This window comes from Coregonus clupeaformis, unplaced genomic scaffold, assembly GCF_020615455.1.
Source record: "Coregonus clupeaformis isolate EN_2021a unplaced genomic scaffold, ASM2061545v1 scaf0479, whole genome shotgun sequence".
NCBI classification, from domain to species: domain Eukaryota; kingdom Metazoa; phylum Chordata; class Actinopteri; order Salmoniformes; family Salmonidae; genus Coregonus; species Coregonus clupeaformis.
In genome coordinates this window covers 194091-213628 of record NW_025533934.1, presented here as the reverse complement: position 1 = coordinate 213628, position 19538 = coordinate 194091, and the positions used below count along the sequence as shown (strand labels likewise).

At 45.0% G+C, this 19538-nt stretch overlaps 1 protein-coding gene across 1 annotated transcript in view; it reads left to right on the top strand.

The window, feature by feature from the left end:
* LOC121563788 (ras-associated and pleckstrin homology domains-containing protein 1-like) overlaps positions 1-19538 on the top strand; it is a 167871-nt gene that overhangs the window by 85963 nt on the left and 62370 nt on the right. Inside the window, 2 exon segments of the mRNA XM_045215604.1 lie at positions 8579-8734; positions 16620-16734. Coding sequence (XP_045071539.1) covers positions 8579-8734; positions 16620-16734 — 271 coding nt within the window.

The window sequence follows — 19538 nt, the reverse complement described above, 5'->3', positions numbered from 1 at the left end:
AAGATTGTTTTGATCACGCGGACTGGGATATGTTCCGGGTAACCTCAGAGAGTAACATCGACAAATACACGGATACGGTGACTGAGGTCATCAGGAAGTGTATAGGAGATGTTGTACCCACCATGACTGTTAAAACATACCCAAACCAGAAACCGTGGATAGATGGCAGCATTCGCGCAAAACTGAAAACGCGAAGCACCACATTTAACCATGGCAAGATGACTGGGAATATGGCCGAATACAAACAGTGTAGTTATTCCCTCCGTAAGGCAATCAAACAGGCAGAACGTCAGTACAGAGACAAAGTGGAGTCGCAATTCAACGGCTCAGACACGAGACGTATATGGCAGGGTCTACAGACAATCACAGACTACAAAGGGAAAACCAGCCACGTCGCCGACACAGTCTTGCTTCCGGACAAGCTAAAAATAATAATAATAATAATATGCCATTTAGCAGACGCTTTTATCCAAAGCGACTTACAGTCGTGCGTGCATACATTTTTTTTGTGTATGGGTGGTCCCGGGGATCGAACCCACTACCTTGGCGTTACAAGCGCCGTGCTCTACCAGCTGAGCTACAGAGGACCACAAGCTAAACACGTTCTTCAAACACTTTGAGGATAACACAGTGCCACCGACGCGGACCGCTCCCAAGGACTGTGGCCTCCCCTTCTCCGTGGCCGACGTGAGTAAGACATTTAAGCGTGTTAACCCTCGCAAGGCTGCCGGTCCAGAAGGCAAAAAAACAAAATACTGCAAAGTTGTTTAGGAGCTAGAAGCAGAGCTGCCATGTCACCTTCCTAATATTACGTTTGTCCTCAGAACAGCCTCAATTTGTCGGGGCATGGGCTCTACAAGGTGTCAAGCGTTCTACAGGGATGCTGGCCCATGTTGACTCCAATGCTTCCCACAGTTGTGTCAAGTTGGCTGGATGTCCTTTGGGTGGTTGGTGGACCAATCTTGATACACACGGGAAACTGTTGAGCGTAAAAAACCCAGCAAACAGCGTTGCAGTTCTTGACACAAACCGGTGCGCATGGCACATTCAAAGGCACTTTTGTCTTGCCCATTCACCCTCTGAATGGCACAAATACACAATCAAATCAAATCAAATGTTATTTGTCACATGCACGTGTTTAGCAGATGTTATTGCGGGTGTAGCGAAATGCTTGTGCTTCTAGCTCCGACAGTGCAGTAATATCTAACAAGCAATATCTAACCATTTCACAACATATACCAAATACACACAAATCTAGTAAGGAATGGAATTTAAGAATATATACATAGATGGATGAGCAATGACAGGATCCATGTCTCAATTGTATCAAGGCTTAAAAATCCTCCTTTAACCTGTCTCCTCCCCTTCATCTACACTGATTGAAATGGATTTAACAGGTGACATCATTAAGGGATCATAGCTTTCACCTGGATTCACCTGGTCAGTCTATGTCACGGAAAGAGCAGGTGTTCATAATGTTTTGTACACTCAGTGTATGTCAGTGTCCTTGTCTGTATCCCAAATAACACCCTATTCCCTTTATAGTGCACTACTTTAGACCAGGGCATATAGGTCCTATGGTGCCATTTGGGATGAATTCCTCTGTGTTCCCCCCTCTGTGTTCCCCCCTCTGTGTTCCCCCCTCTGTGTTCCCCCCCCTCTGTGTTCCCCCCTAACTGACCTCTAGACATTATCAGTCTATAATTTTAATGGTGGGTTTATTTGAACAGTGAGAGACAGAATAACAAAAAAAAAAAAAAAAAAACCTTTGGCAAATGTTATGAATTGATTTGCATTTTAATGAGGGAAATAAGTATTTGACCCCTCTGCAAAACATGACTTAGTACCTGGTGGCAAAACCCTTGTTGGCAATCACAGAGGTCAGACGTTTCTTGTAATTGGCCACCAGGTTTGCACACATCTCAGGAGGGATTTTGTCCCACTCCTCTTTGCAGATCTTCTCCAAGTCATTAAGGTTTCGAGGCTGACGTTTGGCAACTCGAACCTTCAACTCCATCCACATATTTTCTATGGGATTAAGGTCTGGAGACTGGCTAGGCCACTCCAGGACCTTAATGTGCTTCTTCTTGAGCCACTCCTTTGTTGCCTTGGCCGTGTGTTTTGGGTCATTGTCATGCTGGAATACCCATCCACAACCCATTTTCAATGCCCTGGCTGAGGGAAGGAGGTTCTCACCCTAGATTTGACGGTACATGGCCCCGTCCATCGTCCCTTTGATGCGGTGAAGTTGTCCTGTCCCCTTAGCAGAAAAACAACCCCAAAGCATAATGTTTCCACCTCCATGTTTGACGGTGGGGATGGTGTTCTTGGGGTCATAGGCAGCATTCCTCCTCCTCCAAACACGGCGAGTTGAGTTGATGCCAAAGAGCTCAATTTTGGTCTCATCTGACCACAACACTTTCACCCAGTTCTCCTCTGAATCATTCAGATGTTCATTGGCAAACTTCAGACGGGCATGCATATGTGCTTTCTTGAGCAGGGGGACCTTGCGGGCGCTAAGGATTTCAGTCCTTCACGGCGTAGTGTGTTACCAATTGTTTTCTTGGTGACTATGGTCCCAGCTGCCTTGAGATCCTCCCGTGTAGTTCTGGGCCGATTCCTCACCGTTCTCATGATCATTGCAACTCCACGAGGTGAGATATTGCATGGAGCCCCAGGCCGAGGGAGATTGACAGTTATTTTGTGTTTCTTCCATTTTCGAATAATCGCACCAACTGTTGTCACCTTCTCACCAAGCTGCTTGGCGATGGTCTTGTAGCCCATTCCAGCCTTGTGTAGGTCTACAATCTTGTCCCTGACATCCTTGGAGAGCTCTTTGGTCTTGGCCATGGTGGAGAGTTTGGAATCTGATTGATTGATTGCTTCTGTGGACAGGTGTCTTTTATACAGGTAACAAGCTGAGATTAGGAGCACTCCCTTTAAGAGTGTGCTCCTAATCTCAGCTCGTTACCTGTATAAAAGACACCTGGGAGCCAGAAAGCTTTCTGATTGAGAGGGGGTCAAATACTTATTTCCCTCATTAAAATGCAAATCAATTTATAAAACATTTTGACATGTGTTTTTCTGAATTTTTTTGTTGTTATTCTGTCTCTCACTGTTCAAATAAACCCACCATTAAAATTATAGACTGATCATGTCTTTGTCAGTGGGCAAATGTACAAAATCAGCAGGGGATCAAATACTTTTTTCCCTCACTGTAAGCTATTTCAAGTATTTTCCTATATTTTGCTGTATGCGTTCCCATCCGAAGCACCGTAGCCATCGACGTTTGTAGGCTACGTCTGAATACTGTCATGTCAAATTTCTCAAGTTGACAATATTTCATTTATTAACATAATACATATCATAAATGCCTTCGATCTGTTTATAGGTCCACAACCATTTGCAATTGGTTTTTGTCTTTTAGAAAACGGTTAGATACAGCAAATGTCACTGCAAAAGAAAACATTCTGCCAACACCTACGAAGATATTTGATCAAGTTGGCCATTGCTGTTTCCTTTAGATACTGTCTTGGCCTAATTCCAATACTTCCAAAGTATACAGCAGATAAGGTGTTATTGTCACAATAAAATGTACGTTATTCAGGGGAGTTATAATGCTCATTCACTCACGCAAAGTTTTATGACAGGTCTGATTTATAACAGGAAACATGTAAACGTATAAATCCCAATATTTTTGCAGATATTTTGTGTAAAATGTAAAGAACGTTTGAGTGTGTGTCTACTTCACACCATGATGAGATGTGACCCTAGTGGTCATGCTCTGATGCGTGAAGAGCATCTTGCTGCTCCTTGTCCAATCACACTCTCCAGGTTGTCAGAACTCTGTCTTTACCAGGATAGACTCACCATCTGTGCCAGAGTTACAGTAGAGAACAGCTACAGTGGGGAGAACAACTATTTCATACACTGCCGATTATGCAGGTTTTCCTACTTACAAAGCATGTAGAGGTCTGTCATTTTTATCATAGGTACACTTCAACTGTGAGAGACGGAATCTAAAACAAAAATCCAGAAAATCACATTGTATGATTTTTAAGTAATTAATTAGCATTTTATTGCATGACATAAGTATTTGATCACCTACCAACCAGTAAGAATTCCGGCTCTCACAGACCTGTTAGTTTTTCTTTATGAAGCCCTCCTGTTCTCCACTCATTACCTGTATTAACTGCACCTGTTTGAACTCGTTACCTGTATAAAAGACACCTGTCCACACACTCAATCAAACAGACTCCAACCTCTCCACAATGGCCAAGACCAGAGAGCTGTGTAAGGACATCAGGGATAAAATTGTAGACCTGCACAAGGCTGGGATGGGCTACAGGACAATAGGCAAGCAGCTTGGTGAGAAGGCAACAACTGTTGGCGCAATTATTAGAAAATGGAAGAATTTCAAGATGACGGTCAATCACCCTCGGTCTGGGGCTCCATGCAAGATCTCACCTCGTGGGGCATCAATGATCATGAGGAAGGTGAGGGATCAGCCCAGAACTACACGGCAGGACCTGGTCAATGACCTGAAGAGAGCTGGGACCACAGTCTCAAAGAAAACCATTAGTAACACACTACGCCGTCATGGATTAAAATCCTGCAGCGCACGCAAGGTCCCCCTGCTCAAACCAGCGCATGTCCAGGCCCGTCTGAAGTTTGCCAATGACCATCTGGATGATCCAGAGGAGGAATGGGAGAAGGTCATGTGGTCTGATGAGACAAAAATAGAGTGTTTTGGTCTAAACTCCACTCGCCGTGTTTGGAGGAAGAAGAAGGATGAGTACAACCCCAAGAACACCATCCCAACCGTGAAGCATGGAGGTGGAAACATCATTCTTTGGGGATGCTTTTCTGCAAAGGGGACAGGATGACTGCACCGCATTGAGGGGAGGATGGATGGGGCCATGTATCGCGAGATCTTGGCCAACAACCTCCTTCCCTCAGTAAGAGCATTGAAGATGGGTCGTGGCTGGGTCTTCCAGCATGACAACGACCCGAAACACACAGCCAGGGCAACTAAGGAGTGGCTCCGTAAGAAGCATCTCAAGGTCCTGGAGTGGCCTAGCCAGTCTCCAGACCTGAACCCAATAGAAAATCTTTGGAGGGAGCTGAAAGTCCGTATTGCCCAGCGACAGCCCCGAAACCTGAAGGATCTGGAGAAGGTCTGTATGGAGGAGTGGGCCAAAATCCTTGCTGCAGTGTGTGCAAACCTGGTCAAGACCTACAGGAAACGTATGATCTCTGTAATTGCAAACAAAGGTTTCTGTACCAAATATTAAGTTCTGCTTTTCTGATGTATCAAATACTTATGTCATGCAATAAAATGCTAATTCGATTTTCTGGATTTTTGTTTTAGATTCCGTCTCTCACAGTTGAAGTGTACCTATGATAAAAATTACAGACCTCTACATGCTTTGTAAGTAGGAAAACCTGCAAAATCGGCAGTGTATCAAATACTTGTTCTCCCCACTGTATGTGCTTGATAAGCAGAAGATTTGAGTTATGTTTTTGCAATTGATTTGACATGGAACATAATGCCGCTCTAATTCTCCTTCCCTGTTGTACTGTAGATGGAACTGTTCCTAGGGGTCATCCCTGGCCATGTTAGGGGTCATCCCTGGCCATGTTAGGGGTCATCCCTGGCCATGTTAGGGGTCATCCTGGCCCATGTTAGGGGTCATCCTGGCCATGTTAGGGGTCATCCCTGGCCATGTTAGGGGTCATCCCTGGCCATGTTAGGGGTCATCCCTGGCCCATGTTAGGGGTCATCCTGGCCCATGTTAGGGGTCATCCTGGCCCATGTTAGGGGTCATCCTGGCCCATGTTAGGGGTCATCCCTGGCCCATGTTAGGGGTCATCCTGGCCCATGTTAGGGGTCATCCTGGCCCATGTTAGGGGTCATCCTGGCCCATGTTAGGGGTCATCCCTGCCCGTGTTAGGGGTCATCCCTGGCCATGTTAGGGGTCATCCTTGCTCATGTTAGGGGTCATCCCTGGCCATGTTAGGGGTCATCCTTGCCCATGTTAGGGGTCATCCCTGCCCATGTTAGGGGTCATCCCGGTCCGTGTTAGGGGTCATCCCTGGCCCATGTTAGGGGTCATCCCTGGCCATGTTAGGGGTCATCCCTGGCCATGTTAGGGGTCATCCCTGGCCCATGTTAGGGGTCATCCCTGCCCATGTTAGGGGTCATCCCTGGCCATGTTAGGGGTCATCCCTGGCCCATGTTAGGGGTCATCCCTGGCCATGTTAGGGGTCATCATTGCCTATGTTAGGGGTCATCCCTGGCCATGTTAGGGGTCATCCCTGGCCCATGTTAGGGGTCATCCCTGGCCATGTTAGGGGTCATCATTGCCTATGTTAGGGGTCATCCCTGGCCATGTTAGGGGTCATCCCTGGCCATGTTAGGGGTCATCCCTGGCCATGTTAGGGGTCATCCCTGGCCATGTTAGGGGTCATCCCTGCCTATGTTAGGGGTCATCCCTGCCTATGTTAGGGGTCATCCCTGCCTATGTTAGGGGTCATCCCTGCCTATGTTAGGGGTCATCCCGGTCCGTGTTAGGGGTCATCCCTGCCTATGTTAGGGGTCATCCCGGTCCGTGTTAGGGGTCATCCCGGTCCGTGTTAGGGGTCATCCCGGTCCGTGTTAGGGGTCATCCCTGCCTGTGTTAGGGGTCATCCCGGTCCGTGTTAGGGGTCATCCCGGTCCGTGTTAGGGGTCATCCCGGTCCGTGTTAGGGGTCATCCCTGCCTATGTTAGGGGTCATCCCTGCCCATGTTAGGGGTCATCCCTGCCCATGTTAGGGGTCATCCCTGCCTATGTTAGGGGTCATCCCTGCCTATGTTAGGGGTCGTCCCTGCCTATGTTAGGGGTCATCCCTGCCCATGTTAGGGGTCGTCCCTGCCTATGTTAGGGGTCGTTCCTGCCTATGTTAGGGGTCGTCCCTGCCTATGTTAGGGGTCATCCCTGGCCATGTTAGGGGTCATCCCTGCCTATGTTAGGGGTCATCCCTGCCTATGTTAGGGGTCATCCTGGCCCATGTTAGGGGTCATCCCTGCCTATGTTAGGGGTCATCCTGGCCCATGTTAGGGGTCATCCTGGCCTATGTTAGGGGTCATTCCTGCCTATGTTAGGGGTCGTCCCTGCCTATGTTAGGGGTCATCCCGGCCTATGTTAGGGGTCATTCCTGCCTATGTTAGGGGTCGTCCCTGCCCATGTAAGGGGTTGTCCTGGCCCATGTCATTGTAGGATCAAAGTGCTACTGTAGGGGTCTCCTACTGCCTCAGTGGACCATACAGCCTGGCACAGCCACATCACAATACCTCACTACTAGGACCCAGCTAGGGTAGGATAATTAACCCCCCAGCCAGGGTAGGGAAATTAACCCCCCAGCCAGGGTAGGGAATTTAACCCCCCAGCCAGGGTAGGGAAATTAACCCCCCAAAAAGATACATCATTTTAAGAAGGTTTAAGATCTGGGGCAGATGTCTCCAATATTTATATAAAATAATAATAATAATAATAATAATATGCCATTTAGCAGACACTTTTATCCAAAGTGACTTACAGTCATGCGTGAATACATTTTTTGTGTATGGGTGGTCCCGGGGATCGAACCCACTACCCTGGCGTTACAAGCACCATGCTCTACCAGCTGAGCTACAGAGGATGTTTGTCAGGACAGAGAGTGATCATACTCTGCTTCCATAGAGGGAGCTAGAAAGCTATGAGACGGGAACACTGACCAAACCCACACACACACACACACACACACACACACACACACACACACACACACACACACACACACACACACACACACACACACACACACACACACACACACACACACACTGACAGAGCTGTGATGGAGAAGGAGTGAGATTATAGAACTGACCACCAGAGGGCGGTAAAACATCTGTCTGTTCCAAAGACACGCATTTCAATCCAAATCTAAACTAACGTGACACTTTATCATTTTAATAACAAAGGATCCCATACAGCATACTGCAAAAGATGAGCCAAGTACCCTCAGCATGGGTTGACATAAAGGATGGACGAATGATGAAGGTACTCTGAGAAGGTTTAGACACCTGGGTGGAGTCAGGGGCCAGGTGTGACATGCTCCAGTTATGACCCCTAGGTTACCATGGAAATGTAGGGTTCCACGCTGTGCCTGTTGGAGCTGAATGAAAGGGACCTGACACGCGATGCGTGTGTTCCTGTGATGCTAATAGCTTCCTTCTCTGTCCACCCAGAGCTCCCAATGTCTCAGCCACTGGCAACACCACCACTGATCACATGCTGTCTACCCAGAGCTCCCAATGTCTCAGCCACTGGCAACACCACCCCTGATCACATGCTGTCCACCCAGAGCTCCCAATGTCTCAGCCACTGGCAACACCACCCCTGATCACATGCTGTCCACCCAGAGCTCCCAATGTCTCAGCCACAAGCAACACCACCCCTGATCACATGCTGTCCACCCAGAGCTCCCAATGTCTCAGCCACTGGCAACACCACCGCATGCTAAATACAACTAACATTACGCTGTGTGTGTTGCAGATGGAGCAGCTGTCAGATGAGGAGCTGGACCACTCCGAGGGAGGAGAGGAGCTGGACCACTCCGAGGGAGGAGAGGAGGAGGACAGTGACAAAGATGATCAGGATCTAGACAAGATGTTTGGAGCCTGGCTGGGAGAGCTGGATAAACTCACACAGGTAACTAACCCTAACAGGTCACTAACCCTAACTCACAGGTAACTAAGCCTAACCCACAAAGGTAACTAACCCTAACACTCACAGGTAACTAACCCTAACACTCACAGGTAACTAACCCTAACTCACAGGTAACTAACCCTAACACACACAGGTAACTAACCCTAACTCACACAGGTAACTAAGCCTAACAGGTCACTTACCCTAACTCACAGGTAACTAAGCCTAACCCACAAAGGTAACTAACCCTAACACACACGGGTAACTAACCCTAACTCACAGGTAACGTACCCTAACCCACACAGGTAACTAACCCTAACCCACAAAGGTAACTAACCCTAACACACACAGGTAACTAACCCTAACTCACAGGTAACGTACCCTAACCCACACAGGTAACTAACCCTAACTCACAGGTAACTAACCCACACATGTAACTAAGCCTAACTCACACAGGTAACTAACCCTAACTCACACAGGTTAACTAACCCTAACTCACACAGGTAACTAACCCTAACCCACACAGGTAACTAACCCTAACAGGTAACTAACCCTAACAGGTAACTAACCCTAACTCACACATGTAACTAACCCTAACAGGTAACTAACCCAAACTCACACAGGTATTTAACCCTAACCCACACAGGTAACTAACCCTAACTCACAGGTAACTAACCCTAACTCACAGGTAACTAACCCTAACAAACAGGTAACTAACCCTAACTCACAGGTAACTAACCCTAACCCACACAGGTAACTAACCCTAACTCCCACAGTAACTAAGCCTAACCCACACAGGTAACTAACCCTAACTCACACAGGTAACTAAGCCTAACACACACAGGTAACTAACCCTAACTCACAGGTAACGTACCCTAACCCACACAGGTAACTAACCCTAACTCACACAGGTAACTAACCCTAACCCACACAGATAACTAACCCTAACTCACAGGTAACTAACCCACACATGTAACTAAGCCTAACTCACACAGGTAACTAACCCTAACTCACACAGGTTAACTAACCCTAACTCACACAGGTAACTAACCCTAACCCACACAGGTAACTAACCCTAACAGGTAACTAACCCTAACTCACACATGTAACTAACCCTAACAGGTAACTAACCCAAACTCACACAGGTAACTAACCCTAACCCACACAGGTAACTAACCCTAACTCACAGGTAACTAACCCTAACCCACACAGGTAACTAACCCTAACTCCCACAGGTAACTAAGCCTAACCCACACAGGTAACTAACCCTAACTCACACAGGTAACTAACCCCAACTCACACAGGTAACTAAGCCTAACAGGACACTTACCCTAACTCACAGGTAACTAAGCCTAACCCACAAATGTAACTAACCCTAACACACACAGGTAACTAACCCTAACTCACACAGGTAACTAACCCTATCTCACACAGTTAACTAAGCCTATTCCACAAAGGTAACTAACCCTAACTCACACAGGTAACTAATCCTAACTCACAGGTAACTAACCCTAACTCACACAGGTTAACTAACCCTAACTCACACAGGTAACTAATCCTAACCCACACAGGTAACTAACCCTTACTCACCCAAGTGACTAACCCTAACCGACACAGGTAACTAACCCTAACTCACACATGTAACTAACTCTAACTGGTAACTAACCCTAACTCACAGGTAACTAAGCCTAACTCACACAAGTAACTAACCCTAACAGGTAACTAATCCACACAGGTAACTAACCCTAACCCACACAGCTAGCTAACCCTAACTCACACAGGTAACTAACCCTAACTCACACAGGTAACTAACCCTAACAGGTCACTAACCCTAACTCATAGGTAACTAAGCCTAACCCACAAAGTTAACTAATCCTAACTCACGCAGGTAACTAATCCTAACTCACAGGTAACTAAGCCTAACCCACACAGGTAACTAACCCTAACTCACACAGGTAACTAACCCTAACTCACAGGTAACTAATCCTAACTCACACAGGTAACTAACCCTAACGCACACAGGTAACTAACCCTAACAGGTCACTAACCCTAACTCACAGGTAACTAAGCCTAACCCACAAAGGTAACTAACCCTAACTCACACAGGCAACTAATCCTAACTCACAGGTAACTAAGCCTAACCCACACAGGTAACTAACCCTAACTCACACAGGTAACTAACCCTAACATGTAACTAACCCTAACTCTCAGGTAACTAACCCTAACTCACACAGGTAACTAACCCTAACTCACACAGGTAACTAACCCTAACTCACACAGGTAACTAACCCTAACAGGTCACTAACCCTAACTCACAGGTAACTAAGCCTAACCCACAAAGGTAACTAACCCTAACTCACACAGGCAACTAATCCTAACTCACATGCAACTAAGCCTAACCCACACAGGTAACTAACCCTAACCCACAAAGGTAACTAACCCTAACTCACACAGGTAACTAACCCTAACTCACACAGGTAACTAGCCCTAACTCACACAGGTAACTAGCCCTAACTCACACAGGTAACTAACCCTAACTCACACAGGTAACTAACCCTAACTCACACAGTTAACTAACCACAACTCACACAGGTAACTAACCCTAACCCACACAGCAAGCTAACCCTAACTCACACAGGTAACTAACCCTAACTCACACAGGTAACTAACCCTAACAGGTCACTAACCCTAACTCATAGGTAACTAAGCCTAACCCACAAAGTTAACTAATCCTAACTCACGCAGGTAACTAATCCTAACTCACAGGTAACTAAGCCTAACCCACACAGGTAACTAACCCTAACTCACACAGGTAACTAACCCTAACTCACAGGTAACTAATCCTAACTCACACAGGTAACTAACCCTAACGCACACAGGTAACTAACCCTAACAGGTCACTAACCCTAACTCACAGGTAACTAAGCCTAACCCACAAAGGTAACTAACCCTAACTCACACAGGCAACTAATCCTAACTCACAGGTAACTAAGCCTAACCCACACAGGTAACTAACCCTAACTCACACAGGTAACTAACCCTAACATGTAACTAACCCTAACTCTCAGGTAACTAACCCTAACTCACACAGGTAACTAACCCTAACTCACACAGGTAACTAACCCTAACTCACACAGGTAACTAACCCTAACAGGTCACTAACCCTAACTCACAGGTAACTAAGCCTAACCCACAAAGGTAACTAACCCTAACTCACACAGGCAACTAATCCTAACTCACATGCAACTAAGCCTAACCCACACAGGTAACTAACCCTAACCCACAAAGGTAACTAACCCTAACTCACACAGGTAACTAACCCTAACTCACACAGGTAACTAGCCCTAACTCACACAGGTAACTAGCCCTAACTCACACAGGTAACTAACCCTAACTCACACAGGTAACTAACCCTAACTCACACAGTTAACTAACCACAACTCACACAGGTAACTAACCCTAACCCACAGGTATTTAACCCTAACCCACACAGGTAACTAACCCTAACTCACACAGGTAACTAACCCTAACTCACACAGGTAACTAACCCTAACTCACACAGGTAACTAACCCTAACCCACACAGGTCAGCTAGAAATGCCTGTTATCATTTCTAAAATACATTTGATTGGTTGGTTGGTTAATTGATTGGTTGGTTGGTTGGTTGGTTATGCATGACCTTAATCTGTATTTCCTTACCTAATTTATATTGTAATTGTATTATACCAGGTCACCATTATACCAGGTCACCATTATACCAGGTCACCATTATACCTGGTCACCATTATACCTGGTCACCATTATACCTGGTCACCATTATACTACAGGTCACCATTATACCTGGTCACCATTATACCTGGTCACCATTATACTACAGGTAACCATTATACTACAGGTAACCATTATACCAGGTCACCATTATACCAGGTCACCATTATACCAGGTCACCATTATACCTGGTCACCATTATACCTGGTCACCATTATACCTGGTCACCATTATACTACAGGTAACCATTATACCAGGTCACCATTATACCAGGTAACCATTATACCAGGTAACCATTATACCAGGTCACCATTATACCAGGTCACCAATTATACCAGGTCACTAATATATAGCCCTGTTCGGACTAGATGCGTTTTACCGGGGGCGCTCAGGTCATGTAATTATGTGCACGAGCACCAACCACCACATCCGTAATTATAGTCCTGTCCGATTCTGCCATGTCAGTCCTTTTTACTTAGCAGGAAGGAAGAAAACTACTGTTTTTCAGCAAACTCCAAGGTCCTCTGATAATACATCCCGCGTGAATCATCATCTCTGTGTTTTGAGGGATATTACAGAGTTTAACAGGTGCTGCACCCAGTTTGGGTAAGAACATGGGAACAAATTGATGCTTAAAATAAAGTGCTATGCAGGCAGCCCACAGATGAATTAACTGTTTTGTCACATATCAACTTTCCTGGTACCATTCTTCTCTTTTAAAAGATGAAGTGGACGAGATTGTGTCAATGAATTGATACATTTCCAAATCCATCAGTTAATTTAATGTCTGCATAGGTTCCAGTCCATGGTTCTTATTGATATGCATTATTATTTTGACTTTCTCCAAACTGAAGGTCATTAGGCCAATATAACCGCGATCGATAATAGACAGTACTGTGCAGCCGTCTTCATCGACCTGGCCAAGGCTTTCGACTCTGTCAACCACCGCATTCTTATTGGCAGACTAAATAGCCTTGGTTTCTCAAATGACTGCCTCGCCTGGTTCACCAACTACTTCTCAGATAGAGTTCAGTGTGTCAAATCGGAGGGCCTGTTGTCTGGACCTCTGGCAGTCTCTATGGGGGTGCCACAGGGTTCAATTCTTGGGCCGACTCTTTTCTCTGTGTATATCAATGATGTCGCTCTTGCTGCTGGTGACTCTCAGATCCACCTCTACGCAGATGACACCATTTTGTATACATCTGGCCCTTCATTGGACACTGTGTTAACAAACCTCCAAACGAGCTTCAATGCCATACAACACTCCTTCAGTAGCCTCCAACTGCTCTTAAACACTAGTAAAACTAAATGCATGCTCTTCAATCGAACGCTGCTGGCACCCGCCCACCTGGCTAGAATCACTACTCTCGACGGGTCTGACCTAGAGTATGTGGACAACTACAAATACCTAGGTGTCTGGTTAGACTGTAAACTCTCCTTCCAGACTCAAATTAAGAATCTCCAATCCAAAGTTAAATCTAGAATCGGCTTCCTATTTCGCAACAAAGCCTCCTTGACTCATGCTGCCAAACATGCCCTCGTAAAACTGACTATCCTACCGATCCTTGACTTCGGCGATGTCATTTACAAAATTGCCTCCAACACTCTACTCAGCAAATTGGATGTAGTCTATCACAGTGCCATCCGTTTTGTCACCAAAGCTCCATATACTACCCACCACTGTGACCTGTACGCTCTTGTTGGCTGGTCCTCACTACATGTTCGTCGTCAAACCCACTGGCTCCAGGCCATCTATAAATCACTGCTAGGCAAATCCCCGCCTTATCTTAGCTCATTGGTCACCATAGCAGCACCCACCCGTAGTCTGCGCTCCAGCAGGTATATCTCACTGGTCATTCCCAAAGCCAACACCTCCTTTGGCCGCCATTCCTTCCAGTTCTCTGCTGCCAATGACTGGAACGAACTGCAAAAATCTCTGAAGCTGGAGACTCTTATCTCCCTCACTAACTTTAAGCATCAGTTGTCAGAGCACCTTACCGATCACTGCACCTGTACACAGCCCATCTGAAATTAGCCCACCCAACTACCTCATCCCCATATTGTTATTTATTTTGCTCTTTTGCACCCCAGTATCTCTATTTGCACATAATCTCTTGCACATCTAGCATTCCAGTGTTAATACTAATTGTAATTATTTTGCACTATGGCCTATTTATTGCCTTACCTCCATAACTTGCTACATTTGCACACACTGTATATAGATTTTCTGTTGTATTTTTTGACTTTATGTTTTTTTTACCCCATATGTAACTCTGTGTTGTTGTTTTTATCGCACTGCTTTGCTTTATCTTGGCCAGGTCGCAGTTGTAAATGAGAACTTGTTCTCAACTGGCTTACCTGGTTAAATAAAGGTGAAAAAAAATTAATAATAAGGTTATCCCTAGACATTTGAAATATCTTCACCCCTAGAAGGGCCTCCAGGCTTCCGTCATTACGGCACATTATGATTGAGGGGAGAAAAAAAATTTTTTTACAGGGGCAGTTTGGTCTAAATAATCCGTCCGGATCGTCCACTGGAAAAACGGACATGCTGGGGTAATAATTGCATAGCCCACGTTCTATAGCGATAGTAGTCCCGTGCGAATAGGGCTTTAAGCGATGTAAAACTGTTGAGCAGTATTGCCCTATTTCATTTCCATTACCCGTCTCATTTTAAAATGTGGATCTTCTAGCAGTCATAAGGACAAAGATTCAGCAGGAGGCAGGCAGGTCGAGGTGAAAATGGCGGATGATTTATTTACACACTTCTGACTTGTCAGCATTTAAAACGAAAAAGCCTCTCATCAGGCAAAACCTGTCTTTACCTTATCATCTGGCACTTCTACCCAAACGGGCACTTATATACAAGAAGCTACACCTATTCTGGTGCGCAGACCAGGTACATCTATGCACGATCAAGACGGAGAAACCAGACGTGTGTTACAAACAAAAGACAATGAAGAAATGGACATTAAACTGGTAACTATAATTAAATAAACCAAAGCTTCTTTATCACAAGGGTTGTGCAGTTTGTGACCTCTCCAAAAAAAAACGTGTCCACTACGATTAGGGTTGAAAAGGGAAGGTAAACTTTCTAAGTTTACCAGTAAACTACCAGAATGTTGGTATCTTTCAAGGATTTTATGTAATCTATCACAAGACATCTAGTGGCCCTTTTGGGTACTTCAGATGACCACAGGTGTCTGTCATTATCTCTGGCCCTCTGTGTGGCCTGATCACATGTAAAATATATGAAATAAACAAGATGATAAAATGACCGCTCTAAAACATGATCCTCAATATAAACCATCAACTCAGTGAATTACCGGTAGCTTTGCAACCCTAACTACGATAATGAGATCGGTAAATTCATATTATATTAAATATTTAACAGAAATTACCGTAACCAAACATTCTAGATTACCAAGGAAATGTGGGGATTATCCGTAACTTTAATACTGAATTCATGTGGAATTGATAAACATGGACAAAGGGCAAACAATTCACAGAGAGATGTCAGTGCACTCGACAGTGAGCTAGTGGAGAGACGGCAGTGAGCTGGTGGAGAGACGGCAGTGAGCTAGTGGAGAGACGGCAGTGAGCTAGTGGAGAGACGGCAGTGAGCTAGTGGAGAGATGGCAGTGAGCTAGTGGAGAGACGGCAGTGAGCTAGTGGAGAGACGGCAGTGAGCTAGTGGAGAGACGGCAGTGAGCTAGTGGAGAGACGGCAGTGAGCTAGTGGAGAGACGTCAGTGAGCTAGTGGAGAGACGGCAGTGAGCTAGTGGAGAGACGGCAGTGAGCTAGTGGAGACACGGCAGTGAGCTAGTGGAGAGACGGCAGTGAGCTAGTGGAGAGACGGCAGTGAGCTAGTGGAGAGACGGCAGTGAGCTAGTGGAGAGACGGCAGTGAGCTAGTGGAGAGACGGCAGTGAGCTAGTGGAGAGACGGCAGTGAGCTAGTGGAGAGACGGCAGTGAGCTAGTGGAGAGACGGCAGTGAGCTAGTGGAGAGACGTCAGTGAGCTAGTGGAGAGACGTCAGTGACCTAGTGGAGAGACGTCAGTGAGCTCGACAGTGCGCTCGTGGAGAGACGTGCACTCATGATTCCTCTGTCCCCTGTACAGAGTCTAGATGATGGCTTCCCAGAGACAGTCCAAAAGCCTCCTCAGAAAGCCCCTCTCAGACAGGAGACCAACATGGCTAACTTCTGTAACCGCTTCTCCATATACAACATCAACGGTAAATAGAATATATATATATACACTACCGGTCTTAAGTTTCAGAACACCTACTCATTCAAGGGTTTTTCTTTATTTTTACTATTTTCTACATTGTAGAATAATAGTGAAGACATCAAAACTTTAAAATAAGACATATGGAATCATGTAGTAACCAAAAGTGTTAAACAAATCAACATATATTTTAGATTTTAGATTCTTCAAATTGCCACCCTTTGCCTTGATGACAGCTTTGCACAATCTTGGCATTCTCTCAACCAGCTTCATGAGGTAGTCACCTGGTGTGCCTTCCTAAAAGTTAATTTATGGAATGTATTTCCTTCTTAATGTGTTTGAGCCAAGGTAGGGGAGATATACAGAAGATAGCCCTACTTGGTAAAAGACCAAGTCCATATTATGGCAAGAACAGCTCAAATAAGCAAAAAGAAACAACAGTCCATCATTACATCAAGACATGAAGGTCAGTCAATATGGAACATTTCAAGAACTTTGAAAGTTTCTTCAAGTGCAATCGCAAAAACCATCAAGCGCTATGATGAAACTGGCTCTCATGAGGACCGCCACAGGAATGGAAGACCCAGAGTTACCTCTGCTGCAGAGGATAAGTTCATCAGAGTTACCAGCCTCAGAAATTGCAGCCCAAATAAATGCTTCACAGAGTTCAAATAACAGACACATGTTAACATCAACTTTTCAGAGGGGACTGTGTGAATCAGGCCTTCATGGTCGAATTGCTGCAAAGAAACCACTACTAAAGGACACCAATAATAAGAAGAGACTTGCTTGAGCCAAGAAACACGAGCAATGGACATTAGACCGGTGGAAATTTGTCCTTTGGTCTGGAGTCCAAATTGGAGATTTTTGGTTCCAACCGCCGAGTCCTTGTGAGACGCAGTGTGGGTGAACGGATGATCTCTGCATGTGTTGTTCCCACCGTAAAGCATGGAGGAGGTGGTGTTATGGTGTGGTGGTGCTTTGCTGGTGACACTGTCTGTGATTTATTTAGAATTCAAGGCACACTTAACCAGCATGGCTACCACAGCATTCTGCAGTGATACACCATCCCATCTGTTTTGGGCTTAGTGGGACTATGATTTGTTTTTCAACAGGACAATGACCCAACACACCTCCAGGCTGTGTAAGGGCTATTTTACCAAGAAGGAGAGGGATGGAGTGCTGCATCAGATGACCTGGCCTCCACAATCCCCCGACCTCAACAAAATTGAGATGGTTTGGGATGAGTTGGACCGCAGAGTGAAGGAAAAGCAGCCAACAACTGCTCAGCATATGTGGGAACTCCTTCAAGACTGTTGGAAAAGCATTCCAGGTGAAACTGGTTGAGAGAATGCGAAGAGTGTGCAAAGCTGTCATCAAGGCAAAGGGTGGGTACTTTGAAGAATCTCAAATATAAAATATATTTTGATTTGTTTAACACTTTTTGGGTTACTACATGATTCCATATGTGTTATTTCATAGTTTTGATCTCTTCACTATTATTCTACAATGTAGAAAATTGTACAAATATAGAAAAACCCTCGAATGAGTAGGTGTGCCAAAACTTTTGACTGGTACTGTATATATGCACACACACACACACATACACACACACACACAGTGCCTTCTGAAAGTTTTCATACCCCTTGACTTATTCCACATTTTGTTGTTACAGCGTGAATTCAAAATTGATTAAATAGGTACTTTTTGTCAGCCATCTACACACAATACCCCATAATGACAAAGTGAAAACATGTTAGAAATTTTAGCTAATTTATTGAAAATGAAATACAGAAATATCTCATTTACATAAGAATTCACACCCCTGAGTCAATACATGTTAGAATCACCTTTTGCAGCGATTACATCTGTGAGTTTTTCTGGATAAGTCTCTAAGAGCTTTGCACACCTGAATTGTACAATATTTGCACATTTATTCTTCTTAAAATTCTTAAAGATATGTCAAGTTGATTGTTGATCATTGCTAGACAGCCTATTTTGAAGTCTTGCCATAGATTTTCAAGCCGATTTAAGTCAAAACTTTAACTAGTTCACTTAGTAACATTCAATGTCGTCTTGGTAAGCAACTTGTGTTTTAGGTTATTGTCCTGCTGAAAGGTGAATTTGCCTGTGCTTAGCTCTATTCTGTTTCTTTTTATCCTAAAAAACTCCCCAGTCCTTGCCAATGACAAGCATACCCATAACATGAAGCAGCCACCGCCATGCTTGAAAATATAAAGAGTGGTACTCTGTGATGTGTTGTGTTGGATTTGCCCCAAACGTAACGCTTTGTATTCAGGACATAAAGTTCATTTCTTTGCCACATTTTTTGCTGTTTTTACTTTAGTGCCTTATTGGAAACAGGATGTATGTTTTGTAATATTTTTATTCTGTACAGGCTTCCTTCTTTTCACTCTGTCATTTGGGTTAGTATTGTGGAGTAACTACAATGTCGTTGATCCATCCTCAGTTTTCTCCTATCACAGCCATTAAACTATGTAACTGTTTTAAAGTCACCATTGCCCTCATGGTGAAATCCCTGAGCGGTTTCCTTCCTCTCCAGCAACTGAGTTAGGAATGACACCTGTATCTTTGTAGTGACCGTGTGTATTGATACACCATCCAAAGTGTAATTAATAACTTCACCTTGCCCAAAATGATATTCAATGTTTTTACCCATCTACCAATAGGTGCCCTTCTTTGAGAGGCATTGAAAAACCTCCCTGGTCTTTGTGGTTGAATCTGTGTTTGAAATTCACTGCTTGACTAAGGGACCTTACAGATAATTGTATGTGTGGGGTACAGAGATGA